Here is a 20037-nt window from a genome sequence, read left to right on the forward strand (position 1 = left end):
TCACGTGGGCTGGTAGGTGCACTCCGTCTCCAGCTGCCAGTACCAGCGAATGTGACTTGGGGGAGGAACGGCGTAGACCGTGCACGTCAGCGTTTGGGAAGTGCCGTACTGGTAAGAGTCCACGGGAGACAGCAGAGATTTCTCACCAATCTGAGGTGGGACTGGAGATGGGAAAGACGACTTTTGAACTGTCAGTCAGCTTGGAGGAGTGGAAAGTTGCAGTTTTCAGCACCCAAAGCCTATGTTTTGCCAAGCATAGGATTTTTGCCCCCATTTGCTTTTTCAAAGAACATTTAGACTTGGAAACAGGACACCTGACTTCTAGTGATACTCATGATAATAATAATAAACTAGTAAGTTGGGTGACTTTGTGCCAGTCTCACTGCCCTATGACTCGCTTTTCTCATCTGCATCAGCGGGAGAGCTCTCCTCGCCCTTCCAATTTCACAAGACTGGGCAAGCCTCCAGAAAGAAAATACTGTAGTTGTGAACAATACTGTAAGCAGATGTATTATGTGCTGAGCATTGTTCTAAGTGCTTTACACCAATTTATTCACTTAATCCTCACAGCCACTATTATTGTTCTCCACTTTACACATGAGAAAAATTTAAAAGTGAAATGACTTGACAAGGGCACCTACCCTGCCTCCCTCTTCATCTCTCCCTCCTTCTTCACCTTCCTGCCTTCCTTCCTCTCTCCTGTCCTTTCTTATCTTCTTGCCTTCCTCCCTCCATTCCTTCCCTGCCTGACCTCCTTCTTTCCCTTTTTTCTGTTTTTGGCTCCAAAGTCATTAATGTGAAACTATCTTCTCATCACTTCCAACTTAAGGCCCAAGATTATACTTTCAAAACTTGACTTCTTTTTAATGCTTGTTTTAGAGAGAAGGGTAAATGCTGGGGTGAATCAAATGTGGAATGACTTCCTGGATAAATGAGATGGTTATTCACTGTCCATTCTTACATCTTTATTTCTTGTTCATTTCCTTCTTCCCACCCTTCCTACCAGCTTCTCAGCTTCTCTCCTCTCCCAAACCCCTATATCCAACTGGCTCCTAAATGACATTTCTGGAACCTGTTTTCTTTAAAATACTCCTTGAAGCTGATGTCCCAGAAAAGAAATGAAGCCAAGCTCAGTAGACATACAGAGCATGGCAGGATATATAAGGAAGCACTTTAATATCACATGAGAAGGTTCTGAAGTTTTAATCTGCTATGCCAGTAGAAAGCATAAAGAATTACAACAGACAGGTATTTCCCAACCTGTGTCTGGAGCAAGATATTAATGGATGTACGGGGGAGGGGTGCACTAGTCAAATGTTTGTTAGACCTCGGCTACTCTGTCTGTCTGCCCTCTACCACTGGAAGATGGCAATACACAGTGTCCATCAACTTAGCATCTCTTGCATTGGCTTAACCCTGATGACCTTCTTCTCCCACCCAGAAGACTTATTATAATAAGCATCTTTCAGGTTGGAAAAATAAAGTTCAAATTATCCTTAAATCCAAAATTTAATATCTCCCCTTTACAGCCTCAGAGTCAGGTCCCAGACTTCTGTTGAAAAAAAGATTAAAACATGTCCAAGCAATGTCGACCTAGAAAAGCTTTCTGCATTGGAGCTACCTGTGCATCACTGATACATCAACCCCGAATCAAACTAAAACTTTCCCACAAAATTCAAGAAGAATCTTCAACTTTTGCATGCCAGAAGCACAATTCAAAGGTACTGCAATTGAGCCTGAGGACTGTCCCTGCTGGCACTTTTATTCCACAGTATTTAGCCGTGGGCTAAACCACCTACTTTAGTCTCACATTTGACCAAGGTTCGATCATCTGGCCTCATAAGCAAACGTGTCCAAAGCACACTGCTGCCACCTCGTTTCAAGCCACACTGTTCTGGATCATTTTTATACACAGGAGCCTACTCATGATGCCAGTGAGGCAGAGGTGCCCAGCTGCTCAGGAGGACATCATCAAATTATTTGTAATAGAACGGGGGCAGAGAAGGAAAACTGAATGGACTTACCATTCACCACCAGAGATACCATGTGGCTCTGTTTCTCCTTTGAAATGGGATTGGTAAGAATGACAGTGTAATTTCCTGTATCTTTCTCACTCACTTCCATAATAGTCAGCACATGTCCCACTTTAACTGTGTGATTGGACTCAATGGGTCTTCCATTTTTATACCTATGGGGAAAAAATTCCAGGAATTAGTCCAATCTGAGGCTTTGCTTTCATGTGGCACAAGGCTCTGCATTTATTTCCAGTCGTTACCATTTTATTTCTGGAGAAGGGTAACCAAGGTACTTGACAGGGACTCTCACACGTTCCCCCACGGTGGCTTCCACCAAGGATTCCATGCCACTACCGAAAGCAACAAAAGGCTTTTCTGGAAGAAAATAAAGATAATTTTTTCTCATAGATGGCAACTTCTTAGAAATGGCCATTTCTAAGAAGAGTTTCCAGTGAAGAGTTAAAAACTATGGCTCTGAGTCGCTGCGGTTCCCACACTCCTACAGGTCCCATTCCAGCTTCTCTCTCACCGCTGGTCTCTAGCTTTTGTCTCTCCCCCAGTCTGCTCTGCAAGCCTACTGAGCACTCCAATCTCACTCAGTCCAAGCATTTGCTTCTCTGTGAAGCTTTCTCTATGTCCCCCGGGAGCCCTTGGGTGCTCCTTCTCCTCTGGTCCCTTCACACCCTATACATAACTCCATGTGCACCAGGACTCGGGCCTCAGACCTCTTCTCTCTATCGACACCGCCTCTTGTCAATTACATTCCTCCTAAATTTACATCTCCTGCCCCAGCTTCTCTGGAATCTAGGCTAATATATTAAAGTTTTCACTTGGATGTTTAATGAAGCCACCAAATGAAGCCACCAAACCCTGGGTACCCAAATCTTACTCCCCTCCTTACCTTCTTTATCTCGGTTAAGAAAACTATCATTCACTCAGTTGCTCACACTAAAAACTCAGAGGTCATCTTCTAATTCTTTTCTGTACATTCCACAGGCAGGGAATCAACAGGCAGATGCTATTGGCTCTATCTTCAAAGTTATATTCAGAATCAGTTCACTTCTCACCACCTCTACTTCCACCAACCTTGTCCAGGCCACCCATCCATCTCTCACCTGGATGACTGCAATTAGCCCATCTCTACTTCTGCCCTTACTTCTCTAAAGTATTTCACATTAGGAAAAAAAACTTATATAGTAATCCTATAAAAAACATAAGCCAGAGCATGTCTCTCTCTGCTCAAAACCCATCTTGCATTCCCATACTATAAAATCCAAACTCTTATGAAGGCCTGTAAGTTAGATGCCATACAAATTATCATCTAAACTGAGACATTTATGTGAGTGAAAGAGAATAAATGGGAAATTAAGTTATTTTCTCAAAGCCCCACAGAAACTAACTAAATATAGCTTTCATCAATTGCAAGGCTTATGCTTGCAATTCAAGGAAGCCTCTCAGGCTTGTAATTGAGCAAAACTTGTAAAATGATCTTAGATAAAAGCCCTCTGCTTATTATAGTGATAATAAGAATAGCAGCAACAACAAGTAATATTTAGTGAGCACTAACTACATCAGCTCATTTCAGCTCTAAAGCTGGGCTCTGAACCTAAGCTATGTTCTTGACCCTGAGGTCCTAACAAGAGCTCAAAAACATCTTCTGAATGAACAAAATAGGATTCACTAGCTGACCTAAACGTATTTGAATTATCTCACTTTTCAAGGCAGAGCATAATTCCGAAGGCAATCTTCGCTTACCATGTACCCGGACAAACGTGCTGTTCTTCTTGGTCATCAGCCCACTGGAAGCTGCACAGATATACCACCCCTGGTCACTCCGGGTTACACCATCTATAGTCAAGGTGCTCAAAAACTTCTTCATTTCAGTCCCAGACTGGGTTTTTAGGTCCCGGTTTATAAGTTTTTTATGCTGATGCTGAAAAAGAGGTTACTGAACTTTCAAAGGCCAGCATAACATTCCCCAATAGCTTCTAGATATGGACAAAAGTCTTGGCCCTTGGTGAACACTATTTAATGCTAATAGTAGAGACTTCTGAACTTCTAACATTATGCAGATGACAATTACATTTGGTTTCAGGAGAAATAAATAGAATCAACGGAATTAGGAATTTTAAAACCTCACATAACAGGAATGAGAGAAATATAAACTGCAGAAACACAAGGAAATATGACCACAGTCTATGGAGAACAATGTCTCATGCCACTTCTTGCAAAAAATTTCCTTAAAGGGAAAATAGATCAAGGACTTTGGAGAATGGAGGAATAATGCAAACTGGAAAGACGTAATCACCAAAAGAAAACTAATCTTCACAGTTTGGACAGAGTTCTTGATTTTGCCTCTTTCTTTCTATGGGTGCTGTATGTCCTGTAGTTCTTTTAAAATGTATGTATATGCGTGTGTGTGTTAGTGTGAGCTAAGGCCCTTCAACTTTATCTGGCTAAAGAGGTCCCTGTCTCTCTCAATCAAACTTCGGTGGAGCTTATTATCAAAGTATTTGGAGGTCTGGCTTTGAGTTGTTAGTGTTACCTTCAAAGAAGGGTATTCCCAGTGGAAGTCGATCCCCACATTTAGCTCAGTTCTTGCCGTACAGTTTAAGATGAGCTTCTCTCCAACAGACAGCTCGACTCCGTGAGGGGGGCTCAGAACCACATCATAAATCTTGTACCCTGGAGCAAGTAAATTGGAAAAAGAGAAAGTGAGAGGGAAACCAAATCTATAACTTGGCTCACATTTTTCAGAAATGAAGCAACTTCAAAATTTATCACATCATTTTCCCCTGAGGGCCTCCCCAAACCTTGGGAACTCCCAGGAAAAATGGCCTACAGAGATTCACAAAGCAGCTCTAAAGGGATTTCCAATGTGTTGTAGCCCAGTGGACAGAAAAGCAGTAAAATATGAGAAGTCAGTAGTCACTGGGGCCAGCTTTAGAAAGTTACTGAACTTCCCATAAAATAGGTATACTTAAAAGAACTGATGCCAAGCAATGCTTGGAACATTGAATTTTTCATAAAATATACTCCTATAATAGAACTCTTATTTATCCTTGCTCCTGATAAGAAAGGAGAAAAACCTCAATTGCACACAGGTTTGGAGAAGGAAATGGCAACCCACTCCAGTGTTCTTGCCTGGAGAATCCCAGGGACCGGGGAGCCTGGTGGGCAGCCGTCCATGGGGTCACACAGAGTCGAACACGACTGAAGCGACTTAGCAGCAGCAGCACATAGGTTTATTGGATGGAGAAAGAGGGGATGTAATGAACTGCTTAACACTAAATCTTGAATTAATATATTTCTCAATATCTTTTGTCTTCCAGGATCTTAATATAAAAGCCAGTTTTTATTATCTAATATTAAAGATTAAAAAGGAATTGTCCTCTTACCTATAACCACAATTATGTACATAATAGACTGGTAACTTTCATCATTGATTTTTGCTTCGCAGAAGACCACGCCAGCATAACTGATCATATAGCTGGGAATACTGAAGCCTTTCTGGCTGTCCCAGGAAATTCTGTTACCATCAGGAACAAATCTTTTTTCTGGATACCTCTGGGTAGAAAAAGAAATATCAAATATTTAATTGCGTTATCCAAAAGTGAAAACCATGAACACTAAAGAATTCATCTTAAGATTACAAATTGGTTTTATGTATTGTCATATTGACCCTTTCTAAAGTTTCCTTTAAAATTCATGTTGATTTTAATGTTATATAATATATACAATATATAATATATATAATTACAATATAAACAGGCTAACCATCTTAATATTAGCTAAAAATTAAAGGTAAGAGATGATGGAAGAAGATGTAACTTACTGCACAGAGTGACACATTGAGGTCTGAAACAGTCCCCAAACACGGAATCACCACAGTTTTGTTTTTGTTCTCAGTGATGTACACAACTTCATGCTGGTCGCTAACAGAAGCAATAAACGGAGACCTGTAATCTAGATGAGAATGTAATTTCATTCATTAATGGCATTTACTAGAAAAGCTGGTCATCTTTCAGGTTCATAAACCCTAACCAGAGAAGTGAATGACTGGGAAAGATATTTCTCACTAGGCAAGGGAATCTGGAGGTAGGTCATCTGGTAGAAATCTGGCAGATTGATCACTACAGTTCTCAAAGTGAAAGAGCGCATGTCTTTATTTTCATAAACATTTTCATATACATTATACATCTCTCATATACATAAATTTTAAAGTAAATTTAAAGTTAAATCTGTATAGTTTGCCTATCGAATTTTATTAATATTTTTAAAAATTCACATTCTTTCTCTTTAAGCAAATAATGTGTCATGAAAGCAGATTAATGGCTTGCAAAGGATCTTTAAAATAAAGAAATAACTGACCATTTTTAATTCAATTCAAGAGAAAGCTTATGTATTTTAAAATTGTGAAGAGTAAATATAAGATTCTGTATAAGGTAATGTTTAATAGTCACTGCATTTAGCTTAAGATTCGGTAGTCATTAATATTTTCAGTGACCAAAACATGAAAAAACATCATGGCAAAGACTGAGAAAAAAACAAAAGAGATTTTAATGCTGTTCAAACATTGATCATATGATGTTAATATGGTGCTGGGAAACCACTCCTTTCCCCAGAGACAGAGTTGGGGTAAAATCATGCTTGAAATCTCTGAGAGATAATGGGTCATACCAATACCCCCAACACACCTGACCAAGCATTTTCACAGCTCTTCAAGGTCACTGGTCCAAGTGAAGAAAGAGTTAATTAAACCAAAAGGGTAAAAGCAGCTAATTCCCTGCAACAGCAGAAGTTTGATTTCCTTCCCAGCTGGAAAACACAGAAAGGCAGCCAATCCAGGCCACCACATGCCACAGCCATTATCTTACGAGGCCAAGACCCACTTCCTGGCTCCATCATTGCTGGAGGGAATGGGGTCAGAAGACTAAGGAAGTAAGGTGGGGACCAGAGGGGATATTAAAGGACTATCCACAGGGAATACTTCAATGTTTTCTTTTCCATTGTTAAACTTCATGACCAAAATCTTGGACAACTCACCTCCTAGAACACTAGGCTTAGACAGGAAGTAGAATTTGATGGTATTCTCAAAGACAGGCAGTGTACAAATAAACAGTGCAGGAGATGGCTACTTCTTAGTATTACCTATCTTTCAGCTACATGCTATGAAATATTACATAGCTTGCTTATAGAGCAAGTGTTTGGAAGCTAAATTAACCCCTTGACGTAAGACTAAAGCTATTCAGTAAATCAATTCTATTTCAGTACCCCCCAAAAAGGAAATAAACAAAAGAAACCCAAACAACCACCCATCCTCTCAAAATAAAATATTTACTGGAAATCATGAAATGAATTTTCGCATGTCTCCAGGTTTCCTGACTTGGGAAGAAGGAAATAACGAGATATTATGGGAGAGGTTCATCCCAGTAGTATTTCCAGACAGCCCGAAAGCAGGAAATCCTTGCAATCTTCTGAGAAAGCCTGATCTCCCAAGACTGCCAGATCAAAAGGAGCCAGAAATTCTCAAAGATCTGAGCCTTGTCTCTTTCAACTTCTGCAGAAGGGAGGAGGACACAGAATCTATCCTGGGTTGTGCTTACCCTGCACAAAAGTAATTCTCAAATATTGTGCAATCCAGGAGTGACATACATTATTTGACGGTCCTCCACTGCACTGACCATATTGCATTACTGAAATGTAGATGGCAATATGCAAGCGTGCTTCCCAAAGCTGATGAAATCCCTGATCTGTAAAAGATGCTTCTGGAAAAAAGTCTAAGCCATCCTCATCTGCCTCAGATTCTCTGGGATGTATAGAGGTATACAAATGTATAAACAAAATTTAGCTCATCTTTACTGAAAAGAAAAATATTCAGTATATCTAAGCAAAATACTATACTATCCAGTTAACACCCACCAAAGTTACATGATTGGTATCTCACTAGTTAAGTCAGTTTTCCTAGGAAAATTAAGTTAATATAAGACTTTTGAAACACAAAGGAAAGAATAATTCAGATTATAAATACTAAATACATGTGTATACCTATGGTGGATTTGTGTTGATGTATGGCAAAACAAATACAATATTGTAAAGTAAATAACCTCCAATTAAAAAACATAAATTTATATAAATAAATAAATAAATACTAAATACACGTGACATGTATTGCACCCTATGTGGATGGTAAGCTGGCCTCCACAGTGTAAATTCCAAATTGCAAGCTCTAGGATAACAGGGCACATCATCCAATATCTCAGACCACACAAGCAAAGGAAAGAAATCCTGTCTTCAAAAGGCTCTTTGAGTCAGTGTCTTCATTTGCGTGAGTGTATGGAAACTTGTTTTTCATAAAGTGTAAGAGGGGGGAAAAAAAGCTCTTATGAACAAAAAAGCTCCAGAGCCCTTGGCTGATTCCCTGTGCATTCTTGGGGAAATCTCTGAATCTGCTGTAGATAACCTATCTCCCCACAGAAACTGCTCCATAATTCATTCCTGAATCTTCCTTTTCAAGGATTTCAGGGTTTTTTTCCTCAAACATCAGAAGGCTTCTTATAAATCTCCATTGCCAGCTGCAAACACAGACTTCCCTTAGAAACAAAGATCAGAACCGAACTAATTGGGTAAAAGAGGTGTAACAGGGCCCAAGCTGCAGAACAAATCACTGAATCTTGTCCTCAGAGGAGGGCTTAGGAGTGAGGAATTCTGTGGATTCCTGTTGGCCGACAGCCTTCAGAGCGAGCCTTTGTTGTCCTCAATTCTTCTGTGCACCTATTGTGCTTTGTAACTGGTAAACCAACTTGAGAAGCGAACTGCATTTAACCACTCACCTTGAACATACACATAAAGAACGGAGCCCATGTCAGTGTCCTGGTAGAAGCACTTGTAGGCTCCAGTATCATTTCCAATCACTTCTGAAATTGTGAGCATCTTACAGAAGACGCCATCACTGCAGTCTGTGACCTCCACTCTTTTCTCAGAGCTGCTCTGATTGTTGGGCCAGAGCCACTGCAAGTCCCTCTGACCCCTGAAAAATTCATTCCAAGCAAGTATTTAAGTGAAATGCCTATGAGGCTGTTTCTAAGAAAATAGAAGGTTTAGTTCTCCAAATTATACAAACTCCTCAACAGACAGATTCACAGCCTTTTTACCTGTGATTACAGGATATTATGGACAATATGACAAAAAGGCAGAGTCTTAATTTCAGAAATTAACTCATTCATTCATTCAACAAATATTTATTAAGCATGTGCTATGTGCCAAACATTGGTAAAGACTGAGAATACAGCAGCGAACAAACCAAACTAAAATCAATGCCTTCATGGAACCTCAGTCTAACTGGAAGACACAGGCAAAAAAAAAAAGTAAATAAACTTCAATGAAGGTGAAGTGTTCAAAAAGTGAATAAAATATATTGTATAAAAGGTAGTGATAAGTCCTATGAAGAAAATTTAGAAGATGCAAAGAAACAAGTGAAGAGCTAGTTCTGGAGGGAGGCAACTTGGTGAAGTGGGCCGTATGTATATTGAGGGGGACAGAGCTTCAGGCAAAGGGAACAGCGATATCAAGGCCCTGGGGTGGATTCCTATCTGGAGTGTTAGGAGAATGGCAAGGAATCCAGAGTAGCTACAGAAGAATGGGCAGTCGGGAGAGTAAGAGGTGAGGTTAGGGTAGAAGGCAATGCAACTGTCTAAGGGCCTCACAGGACGTTGAAAGGACAGCATTAAAACACAGACTGCTTTCACTGAAGAATTTCTCTGCAAAGCCCCAAAGAAGACGGTCAACGTGAAGACAAATGTAACATTACTGACCCTTCTTTAGCGAACTTGACATCAAGTTGCAGCGACATTAATGAAGTTACTTTTAACATACTCTATCATTTTTTTCACGACATAAAAGGAGTACAGAATCTCAGGGGGTTTAAATAACCTATCTTGTCAAGGGTGGTTAAGAGGAAAATCTATGGAGAAATGCATCTTGAAATAGGAAAGCTAAGCCAACAGCACCTCTTCCTATGTTTCTTCCCCAAGGGCTGGGTATTGGTGACCTACCCTTGATAAGGGGACTAGAGTATCCTTTACACTCGGCAAGCTAAAATAGATAGGTGTCACTGTGCTGAACACTTCGCATTCATCACGCAGAAACAATGGCAACAAGCGCCCCAAGGTTCTTTGTGGACCCTCAGCACTCTTCTCAGAGGGCAAGGTTGCCTCCACCCATCATTTCATACCAAAGCCACACTGGTCCCAAGAAGCCTCTGGGTCTGACAAGCATAATCACTACATTAAACCCTAAGGTCTCTTCCTTTTCTTCCTGCGGTAGGGGCTGGAAGGCAAAATTTTAAAGCCTCTTTTTCTTGTCAAGACGACCTATTTCCCCAGTGAGCAAGAATCAAGAGCATGACTTCTTGCTAGCTGGTGAGTGACAGACATGTCAGAACCTCAAGCCAGAGCATGAGATTCACTCAGTAATATTAATGACTGAATATTAAATTGCTACTACAGTCAGAATTTTATCATAAAATAAAGTTCTTGAAAAATGTTAAACAGATGTCCAAAAGCCATGCTGAGAATAACAAATATGTCCCCAAACTTCTTTAACTCTTGGGGTACATCCTTGATAACATTTATTTATTCAACATTGATAGAGTATATATAACATACCACATGCTAGGTGCTACCAATAATGGTTAGCAGGTTGTATGTGTGCTGGTAAAGGACTGTAGGGGAAAAAAATATCAGTAAAATTGCACAGAATTTCGGGGAGAAGACCTTTCTCATGTTTTCATTATTACCTTAGTTCTTAGAAACCTCACTACTTATAAACAATTACAATGACTCTATTATAATTCTGCTGTATGAAAATTATTTTTTCTTTAATAAACAATAAGATATTTGACACAGGAAATCTGAATCTAAAAGGAATCCTTACCTGCAAGTAATCTGAAGCGTTGTGTTAGCCATAACTCTAAGTATGTCTTTTTGGATGCTGAGCCTGGGGGGATCAAGGGAAACACTAGAAAAACCTAGAAACAAATTAAATAAATGAATGCAATTACCACTGAGTCAGGGCCAATAGGAAACACCTTCCATAAACATTACACACTCTATACTTTAAAAGTCCTCTTCAGCAGTTCATTGTGTAAAACTTGTGAATTTACTTTTCACCATTCCCAGTAAAAGTTCATAAACTGTGTCATAACAGGAAGAATGGGCAGATGGTCATAAACCAACACAACAGTTCTGCAATTCATGGAGCGAGGGTGGAGTTCCTGTTTTCCTGCACTGCCAACTTCAAGGTCTTACAAAAGGATATGGGACATTGAAACCAAATGAACCTTCATCTGATGACCTCACTCCTTTGGGAAAGGACCCGCTGACATTTTTTATAAAACATAGGACGCACATTAGTTGATCAAACCGCTGATTACTGAGTACTACGTAGAGCAACTTCTACATAGTTCATCGATGTACTTTGGTGGGAAATGTCCATGACCTTATTTTCCTTTATCAATTTTCTAATGCACTTACTCTGGTAACTGAACTGCCAAGGTTGAACGATCGTACATTAAAACTAGGTGAGAGGAATTGAGAAAAGAAACATTTTCCAATGTCATATAATATGCATGTGCTTTTCCTCAGAGAACAGGACTTTAAAAAGGATAATGCTAATGAATTGCAAGTGGGGAATCTCAACTTATTGATCAAAGTGTTGAGCTTGTTCTGACACCAAGCGTGGAACACAGGAAAAGTGTCTACCTAAATATACCACACAGTTTCCTTGCCATGGGTCACTCCACAGCAAGAAAACTGAGATCTCTGCCAACTAAATGCAAAGAGCTACCAGGTGTTAAAAAACCATCAGAGAAAGAAAAACTGTCCACCATGCTAGGGTCTTAATTGATATCCAGATTTTCAAAACACCACCTTAAAAAGTGATTGATGCTAGGTAAGCACCCAAGTTTCATAAGACCCTTAACTCACATCCACTAAGAACAAATGACTCTATAGGCCTAAACTGGGATTCACATTGTTGAGCAAATAAAAGAGTATTAGCAAATATGAAAATGTATGAACAAACAAGTATGAGCAAATATTTAGTGTAAATGTGCAGAGCACTGACTCTGTGGACCCCAGCGTGAACATCTGCAGGCAAAACAAACAACTGATCACACGTGTTCTCATACACTCATTCAGATGTGCAAAATACATTGTTAGTAGATTTGTTGCTTAATATCAAATTTTATTTTAAAAACTGGAAATTGTTCTATCAATAAATCTCAGAAGCTAATAGGCATTGGACCTGACATGTTTCGGGGACAGCAGTCTTAAACCTTAGCATGTATCACAATATGACTAGGCCTACAAATCTGCCTTTTAACAAGCATTTCAGGTGAGGCAGGCAAAAATGGTTGATGGGCCACTCTTGGATAGCTGTGGTCTGGGGGGTAATGCTCAGTTATTCAGCAGAGCACTTTTCAACATGAAGGAAATAACCACCCTCAAAGTAGACAAACAGTAAAGCAAAATGTTTAGAAGCTAAAGAAAAGTCTTCCAATAATCGAGCCCTCCTGCATTTAAGGAAAGGAAAACGAAAACAATTCATTTGGATGAGCACAGATATCAAGTGTGACTGAGACATGCTCAGTTGAGAAACGTGTCAAAAACAGTAACTTAATACAATTCACATGATGACCCAAATGAGAAACAATCCATTATTTGTGCATATTCACAAGAGAAAAAAATGGTAGTAAAGACTAAGCTCTAAATAAGCTATGCTCCCACCATCACCAAAATAAAACATTCCTGAAAATCTCTGGTAAATCACCTCCACAGATTATCACACGCTTTGGACACTCTTTCCTATGTTAAAAAAAAAAAAAAAAGTTATCCATTCATAGGGAACGAAAACAACATCATACTACTCTAGAGATGTATCTCCAACAAAAAACTATTCTACAAGGCTATCAATAATGATAACTTCAAATTCATACATGTAGACCAACGCTCAATTTCTTTTTGCTCCAATAAGCTTCATTCATTTTCATTGGCAAGTTTGAGTTCTGCTTTTCAGAAAGTTCTAAAGAAATAACTCTAAGAAGTACATACACTGCTACTCAATAAAAAGCTCTTCTATGTTCAAATCCCATAACCAAAATTAATTCATTTGTGCACTATTACCCTTCCAGCTCAAAGACAGGAAGGAGAAACAACAGTGCCTCTGTCTCTAAAATCTGATGGCATCAATTATAGCCCGATCCAATTAAGCATGTCACACACTCCAAAAGGGCAACCTCATCATCATATTCAGGGCAACCAGATTACAGTTCCTACTGCTGTGCTATGGAACACCCTGGGCTTAAAAGCAACTCACATCTTTGGGAAATACAGAACAAACCGCAAGTTCCAGAACTTCACTCTTTACCCCTAAAGGGAGACAGAGAGAGATCTTGTCAGGGACAAATGAGTGTCCCCGGTAGAGCTGGCATGGATGAACCAAGTCATTATTAGGAAAATTCAGTAACTACAGACAGATAACCCTGTTACTGTATATGCATGTGAGTGTCCTTAAAAAAAAAAAAAAAAAGACAGGTGATTCTTTAATTTATAAGGAATTTTAATTTTATAAGAAGTTTCCCCTGAATTATGCCTTTTTTTTTTTTTTTTTTTTTGCTTTTTCACCCTCTTCCTTCTGGCCCTCGGAAGAGTGGAAATCTGGAAACCAGCAAACTGGCTACAGAGAGATGAGAGAGAAAGGCGGGGTAGAGGGAAAGGGGGAGAAGGGAGAGAGAGAAAGGAAATTTATTGCAACAAGGGCATGTGTGTTCCTAATCTTGAAGGACAGAAATTTTAGACGGCAAGGAGAGTGACGAGTGGCACCCAATCTAGGTACCAAATCGCTCAGAGTTTTCAGAACGTGAACTTCTGACCGTGTGCTTACCCAAAAGACCAAAGCGTTCTGAAAGATGTTAAACTAAAACTGTTTTACAATAAGGTGTCTATTACTTGGAGACACTTTCAGAAGCTGTCACAGCCCCGGGTCCAAGGCCCCATTCCCCTTTCTCTCCTCGAAGAGAGTGCTGTCCTGCACCAGGAAGAAGAAAACGTTTCGCTCTCCTCTGGACCCCACTTCATACAGTGGGTGTGTATAGATGAGCTCGAACCAAAAAGGAACATCCGACCATCAGACAGGGGTCCCGCTTCGACTACTACAGAGGCAGAGCTGAGCGCACGGTGCCCTCCGGCCAAGCTGGCTCCTGGCTCCCAGAGGGCTTCCTTCCCCGCGCTCGGGCAAGGATGCGCGCAACCGGACAAGGTTTCACCGCCTGTTCCCGCCTGCGGGGGCACCTCCTGCCTGCCAGCCCGGGGCGCCTTCCCACTCCCGCCTCCCAAGAGCCGGAGGGTGTATCGGCTTCTGCAGGACACTCTCCAGCCCAGGTCCCCGTCGGAAAACAGAGTCGTGGAAATGGAACTAGGCTCAAGAGACTACCAACTTTCTGGGTAAACTTGGGCTAGTTCAGTTCCCTCTTTGGTAAAAGAAAGAACACAAAGTGTCAAGTCACTTTCACCTCTCCAGCTTTACCAGTCCCGATTAGGTCCAGCTTCCAGGTCCTCTCCTCATCCCTATCTCTCCGCCCGCACCCGATCTCTCCGTTTTCTCTCTAGGGAGTGGGCTCCTTACCCACAGAGGCAGCCCGGGTCTCCACGCAGAGCCACAGAGCAAGGGCCAGCAGCGCCTTGCTCTCCATCCCGCACCTCGCGCCGGGCGCAAAGCCCAGAAATCAGGCGCCCGTTCTCTTTCTGGTCCTGCTCCGCCAAAAAGGCGCGGAGATGGACCGTGCGCAGCCGCGCAGGGCTTCGGGGCGCTCAGGGCGAGGGTGCCCCAGCTCCGGCCGCGGCTGCAGGAGCGCCTGCGGTGCCAGTGGGAAAGGATGATCCCGGCTGCCGGACAGCTCCTGGCTTTCCGTGGCGCGCAAGTGATGCCTCGCGCGGGCAGAGGAAACGCAACCATACACCTCCGGCTTTCTCGGAGTCCTGGGACTCAGTGCTGGGTGGGAGCCAGAGCCGAAACTCTAGAGCGCGGGGGCGGGGCTATGCAGGGCGGGGCTTCCCTTCGAGACCAGCCCCGCCTCTCAGCCGGGTTCGGTGCGTGGATCCGGTGCTTTCCCACGCCCACTCCATCTCTGCATCTCCCCCACTTGCCCACAACTGCGTCTGGCCCAGAGTGGCCCAAGGGAGAACGTCCCGGGTGCAACAACCCCATATCTGGCAGAAAGAAAATGTAGCCCGCAACGGGTTCTGAGGTACTCCAAGATTTAGTTGGTCACTGCCTCCTCCAAACCCCCGAGATATTGGGGAGCAACACCGGGAGACCGGCGAGGGACACTGCGCCGTCAGGAGGCGCGCCAAAGTTTGGGACAGTCTTGGCTCCGCGCGCGCCCGAAGTGACTGGGGGACGGGCCGAGGCTCAGCGGCAGGTTGAAGCAACCCGGGAGAATCGGATACTGAGCCGAAGCGAACGCAGGATCGCAACCTGGTGGTGACTCCAGCCAGACTCGAGTGTTTTGCTTGGCCAGCACAGTTGTAGTTTAAAAATCTGAATCTGAATGCCTTTAGTCCGAATATTCACTTGCCCAGTTCTCCAAAGTTCCCACTATTTCCTCTTATACCTGATGGCTTCGAACGTTCTCAAGTTACCTGTCTCGCCCCCTAAAGCATTTAAATCTGAGACCCTCCCCCTGTACCTACCTTTCACCAAAAACCTATCTCGGGCCTCCCAGGAGCTGGAGGTACCCAGGGCTCTGGCGTACCTTGTTCGTGTGTGAGTGTCTCCTTGAAAAGGAGCTTTTGTCCACCGTGTGGCCTGACCAGGAGTCCCTAGCGTGACGCTTCCTGGGCCTTCTCAAGAGCACAGCTTCCAGACAGGATCCCCTTAGGCGGAGGGGAAGGAGGCCTGCAGCGGCGGGCTTCACTGGAGGGGCAATGAAGCAAAGCTCCCGACCCTGGGCACCCGGAACGGTCTGTGCCAAACCTCTCGACTTTCTCGGCAGGTGTAGACTCTTGGTGGCTCTGTTAGAGGAGAACTCGGATTCCTTTCTAACCACATGTATTATTTTCTCTCCATTTCTCCCCAAACCTGGGAAGTGACAGCACATGTCCTCTAACTTCATTAAGTAGGATCTTCTAGATCCATCTCTTACTTTCCAGGAGCTTTTTTATTTTTCCTATTTTTTCTATTAAAAAATTTTTTTTTACAATATTGTGTTGGTTTCTGCCATACAACAGTGCAAATCAGTGGTGAATATACATACATTGCCTCCCTCCCTAGTCTCCCTCCCCTCCCCCCATCACATCCCTCCAGGTCATCAAAGAGAGCTAGACTGGGCTCCCAGTGCTGCACAGCAACTTCTCACTTCCCTGGTGCTTTTAAATGAAAACTTAAAGGACCATCTTTCAGGAAGATGGAGAGCTAGAAATATTTCATTTCTACATCTAATCCAAACTCCTCCTCCTTGAAATACACAATCAATGTAAAGTCTTCCTTTTCTTCTTTTTTTTTTTAAGCTGACTATATCTGTGCTGTGTTGTGCTTAGTTGCTCAGTCATGTCCCACTCTTTGCGACACCAGGGACTGTAGCCCTCCAGGCTCCTCAGTCCATGGGATTCTCCAGGCAAGAATACTGGAGTGGGTTGCCATGCCCTCCTCCATGGGATCTTCCAACCCAGGGATCCAACTGTCTGAGCCACCAGGGAAGCCCTTACTGTATCTACTCTTCTACTTTGCCAGGTTGACAATTGAAATACTTTAACTTCGAAATGTAATGCATGTATATGGTTAAAATTATTTTTTAACCATATGGAAACCGTATGGAAAGTTTTAGAATGAAAAGTCTTTCCTCCAGCAGAGGCAAGCATATTTTTAAAATATTTATTTATTTATTTTTGGCAGCACTGGATCTTGGCTACTGAGTGTGGGCTTCCTCTAGTTGCGGTGAGCAGAGCGTAGAAAGACTGCTCTCTAGTTGCAGTGTGCAGGTTCCTCATTGCAGTGGCTTCCCTTGTTGCAGAGCACAGGCTCTAGGACACAAAGGTTGCAGTAGCTGTGGCATGCGGGCTCAGCAGCTGTGGCTCCCTGGCTCTAGAACACAGGATCAGAAGTTGTGGCATACAGGCTTAGTTGCTCCAGGCATGTGGGATCTTCTTGGCCCAAGGATTGAACCCTTGTCTCCTGCATTGGTAGGCGGACTCATTACCACAGAGCCACCAGGGAAGTCCCAGAGGCAAACATTTTTACCTTTCCTATTTTTCCAAGCAAATAAAGGTATATCATGATCCTCCTTCCAAAGGGTAGCCTTGGTATAAATACCATTTGAGTGTTGGCTTTTTTCACTTAAAAAAAAAAAAAAACACTTGGAGATCATTCTACATCAAGTCTTAGGGCTCCATCTTGTTCTTTTTAATAGTGGCATGGTGTTGCACTATATAAATACACTAATATTTAATCTAGGAGCTATTTGTCAGGGCCAGGGGTATACTTAAAAGAAACTCTTCTCTTCCTGCAAGTAAACTTAGCAAGGAAAACAGGATGCACTCTGGCAAAGTTGGATAAGGGGGAGGGAGATGGAACCTGGTTTGGAGCAGGCAATTTTTCTCCATCTCCAAACAATTCTTCTCTCTCAACTTTATTTACAATTCGTGACACTTCCTTTTCCACGTCTCACTTAAGAAGATAGTGTCTCCTCTGAATGCAAACCAGAACCTGCAGGCCCGTGGTAATAGCCCCCTTAGAAGTCTTAGAGGAAATGATGCGTCTTTGATGGCCACAAGACCAGAATTTGGCAGGATCTCAATGAAATCAGTCTACCACATTCCCTCCCACACAGCACAAAGAAGTGCCTTGTGTTCATGAAAAATGACAAAGTGTGTTTTTTTCTTTTTTAAGTCTGTTCCACGTGCAATACCCTCCCATTATCTGGCACCGCTGCAAAGGAGTGATTTGTGAGTTAATCAGGCAGTACAGGTAAGATCACTACCTTTCCAAGTATGCAAGTGTGTTCAGCTTCCCATAAATGGTATTCAGACATCTTTAGGAACCAAGAGTGGTGCTAAGTACACACAGGCTACCGGCTTACCTCCCAGGTCTACCTCTTACTATCCACATGATCTTGACCAACTTACTGGTTGCATATCAGAAACTAAAAGATGATAATAGTATCTTTTGCCAAGGGTTTTTGCAGGAATTGAATAAGTTACTGTACATAAAGCATGACTTAACAACTGGTAGGTACAAGCACCTAGCACATAATAAGCACCAATGCCCATTAGAAAGCATTCTGCAAAGATTAATTACACTACAATGCCCAGTTTCTTTCATGTTGCTAAGATCTGAATGGCAAATCAGGCTCATTTCTTCAACAACAATTTCTCATCCCCTACTATGTGCCAGATACTACATGAGGAACTAGGGTATAGAAGGTAAAAATATAGACAACATGAACAGAAATGAGCAGTCCTCACACTAGCTCCACCCAAATTTAACTTAATCACAGTGTGCTCTGCATGTCCAGCTGTTTCACTGGGCTTTGTGCACAAAGAATATAAATGGTTCATATCACCAAAGCATAATGCATCAGTTACATTCCATGGGGCCAACGTTGGTTCCATCACCACCAGTATTTTGGACTTGATGTCTTAAAAAGTATGAAGGCTAGCAAAAGATTAATAACTGTGGAAGCTGGATGATGAGTAAAAAAGGGTTCATTTTACTATTCTCTCTACATTTACACATTTTAAATTTCCCACGATTAAAAAAAAATGTTTTAATTAACTATAATCAAAGTGCTGCCTGGTCTTGTATAATACCACTGACTTTTCCACAGTCAGTTATCTTGACTTTACCTCTGGGAAAAGGTTGGAGCAGAGAAGCAGATGGATGGGAACTTGCACTTTTTAATTCATATATTTCTACAACATTTTGTCAAAATGAGAACGTGTGACTTGTACAAATAAAATATATAAATCAAGATCAGCTCTCTCTTCTAGCAGCTGTTATATTTTTCAGCTATCGCCATTTGTTGATTACATATTTGCATGTCACTTTCCCCTGTTTACTTCACTTAATTTGTTTCCAATATTTGTTTTTGCTCTAACCTACCAGAGCCCTGACTACCTTGCCAGATGTTGGCTGCACTTCACAGCCCATTGTACTCATGACACTTATGCACTGGGAGATCACGAGCACCCTTTATCTCTCCTTATCCATCTTCCTTACACACCCATGTGTATTTTACTCTCTGTGTGACTTATTTTTAACTTAAATTTAAAACATATTTGTATGTTCAAGAAAAAGAAGATTTTCACCACAAAGCCAGGCTTGCCTTGGATATTTCTATCAGTGTTTGGTTTCATTCATAAAGTCCCCTATCCTTTTGGGGAGTTTGCAATATATTTATGAAACAGACTTCACTACTTGCCACCTGCATAGGAAAAATCTCAATTACTATAAATATGCACGCCTATGTGCCTTCCCCAAGCTCACCCATATAGTTTCTTGTTATATCACACAAGGATCAATGTAACAATTTTAAAAAGTGGAAAGCATGCAGAGAATTTAAATAATCAACTGAAAATCCACATGGCACCAGAGGATGTTAGAAAATAATAATAGCAGCCAACATTCACTGAGTACACTCTGTGAGCAGGTACTGTTGTGAATGCTTCACTGCATCTCTCACTTCATTGCTGCAACATCCCATGAAGGCAGCAGGCACTGTTAGCAATTCTCAGTGAAGAAGTGACAAAAAATCACCATCCTTAAATAAATGTTCCTTTGCCTTCCTCAAAGTTTTCCAAAACAGAAAAGAAGTTGTTTCATCTCTCTGCAAACAATCCATGCATAGTTTTCTTACAATTAGTTAATGATTGGCTAAAGGCCAAGAGACTCGTTGCTTTTTAAAAATAAAAATAATAACAGTAAGTGAATTTTTGGAGCACTTTATATGTGCTAGGTATTTTCCTTG

General features: G+C 41.8%; 1 protein-coding gene across 2 annotated transcripts in view; it reads right to left on the bottom strand.

Annotated features, from left to right (window-relative positions):
• KDR (kinase insert domain receptor) overlaps positions 1 to 15072 on the bottom strand; it is a 44943-nt gene extending 29871 nt beyond the window's left edge. For both annotated transcript variants that reach the window (XM_070791437.1, XM_019962774.2), the window contains exons 1-10: positions 14700 to 15072; positions 10950 to 11043; positions 8849 to 9045; positions 5851 to 5981; positions 5414 to 5582; positions 4561 to 4700; positions 3771 to 3948; positions 2276 to 2390; positions 2025 to 2188; positions 5 to 161 (exon numbers count right to left, since the gene is read on the bottom strand). In XM_070791437.1, the coding sequence (XP_070647538.1) occupies positions 5 to 161; positions 2025 to 2188; positions 2276 to 2390; positions 3771 to 3948; positions 4561 to 4700; positions 5414 to 5582; positions 5851 to 5981; positions 8849 to 9045; positions 10950 to 11043; positions 14700 to 14766 (1412 nt within the window). In that variant the 5' untranslated portion in view covers positions 14767 to 15072. The remainder of the gene's footprint in view (positions 1 to 4; positions 162 to 2024; positions 2189 to 2275; positions 2391 to 3770; positions 3949 to 4560; positions 4701 to 5413; positions 5583 to 5850; positions 5982 to 8848; positions 9046 to 10949; positions 11044 to 14699) is intronic.
• Positions 15073 to 20037: the final 4965 nt, after the last annotated feature.

The sequence above is a fragment of the Bos indicus genome, chromosome 6, assembly GCF_029378745.1.
Source record: "Bos indicus isolate NIAB-ARS_2022 breed Sahiwal x Tharparkar chromosome 6, NIAB-ARS_B.indTharparkar_mat_pri_1.0, whole genome shotgun sequence".
In the NCBI taxonomy this organism is placed as follows: Eukaryota; Metazoa; Chordata; class Mammalia; order Artiodactyla; family Bovidae; genus Bos; species Bos indicus.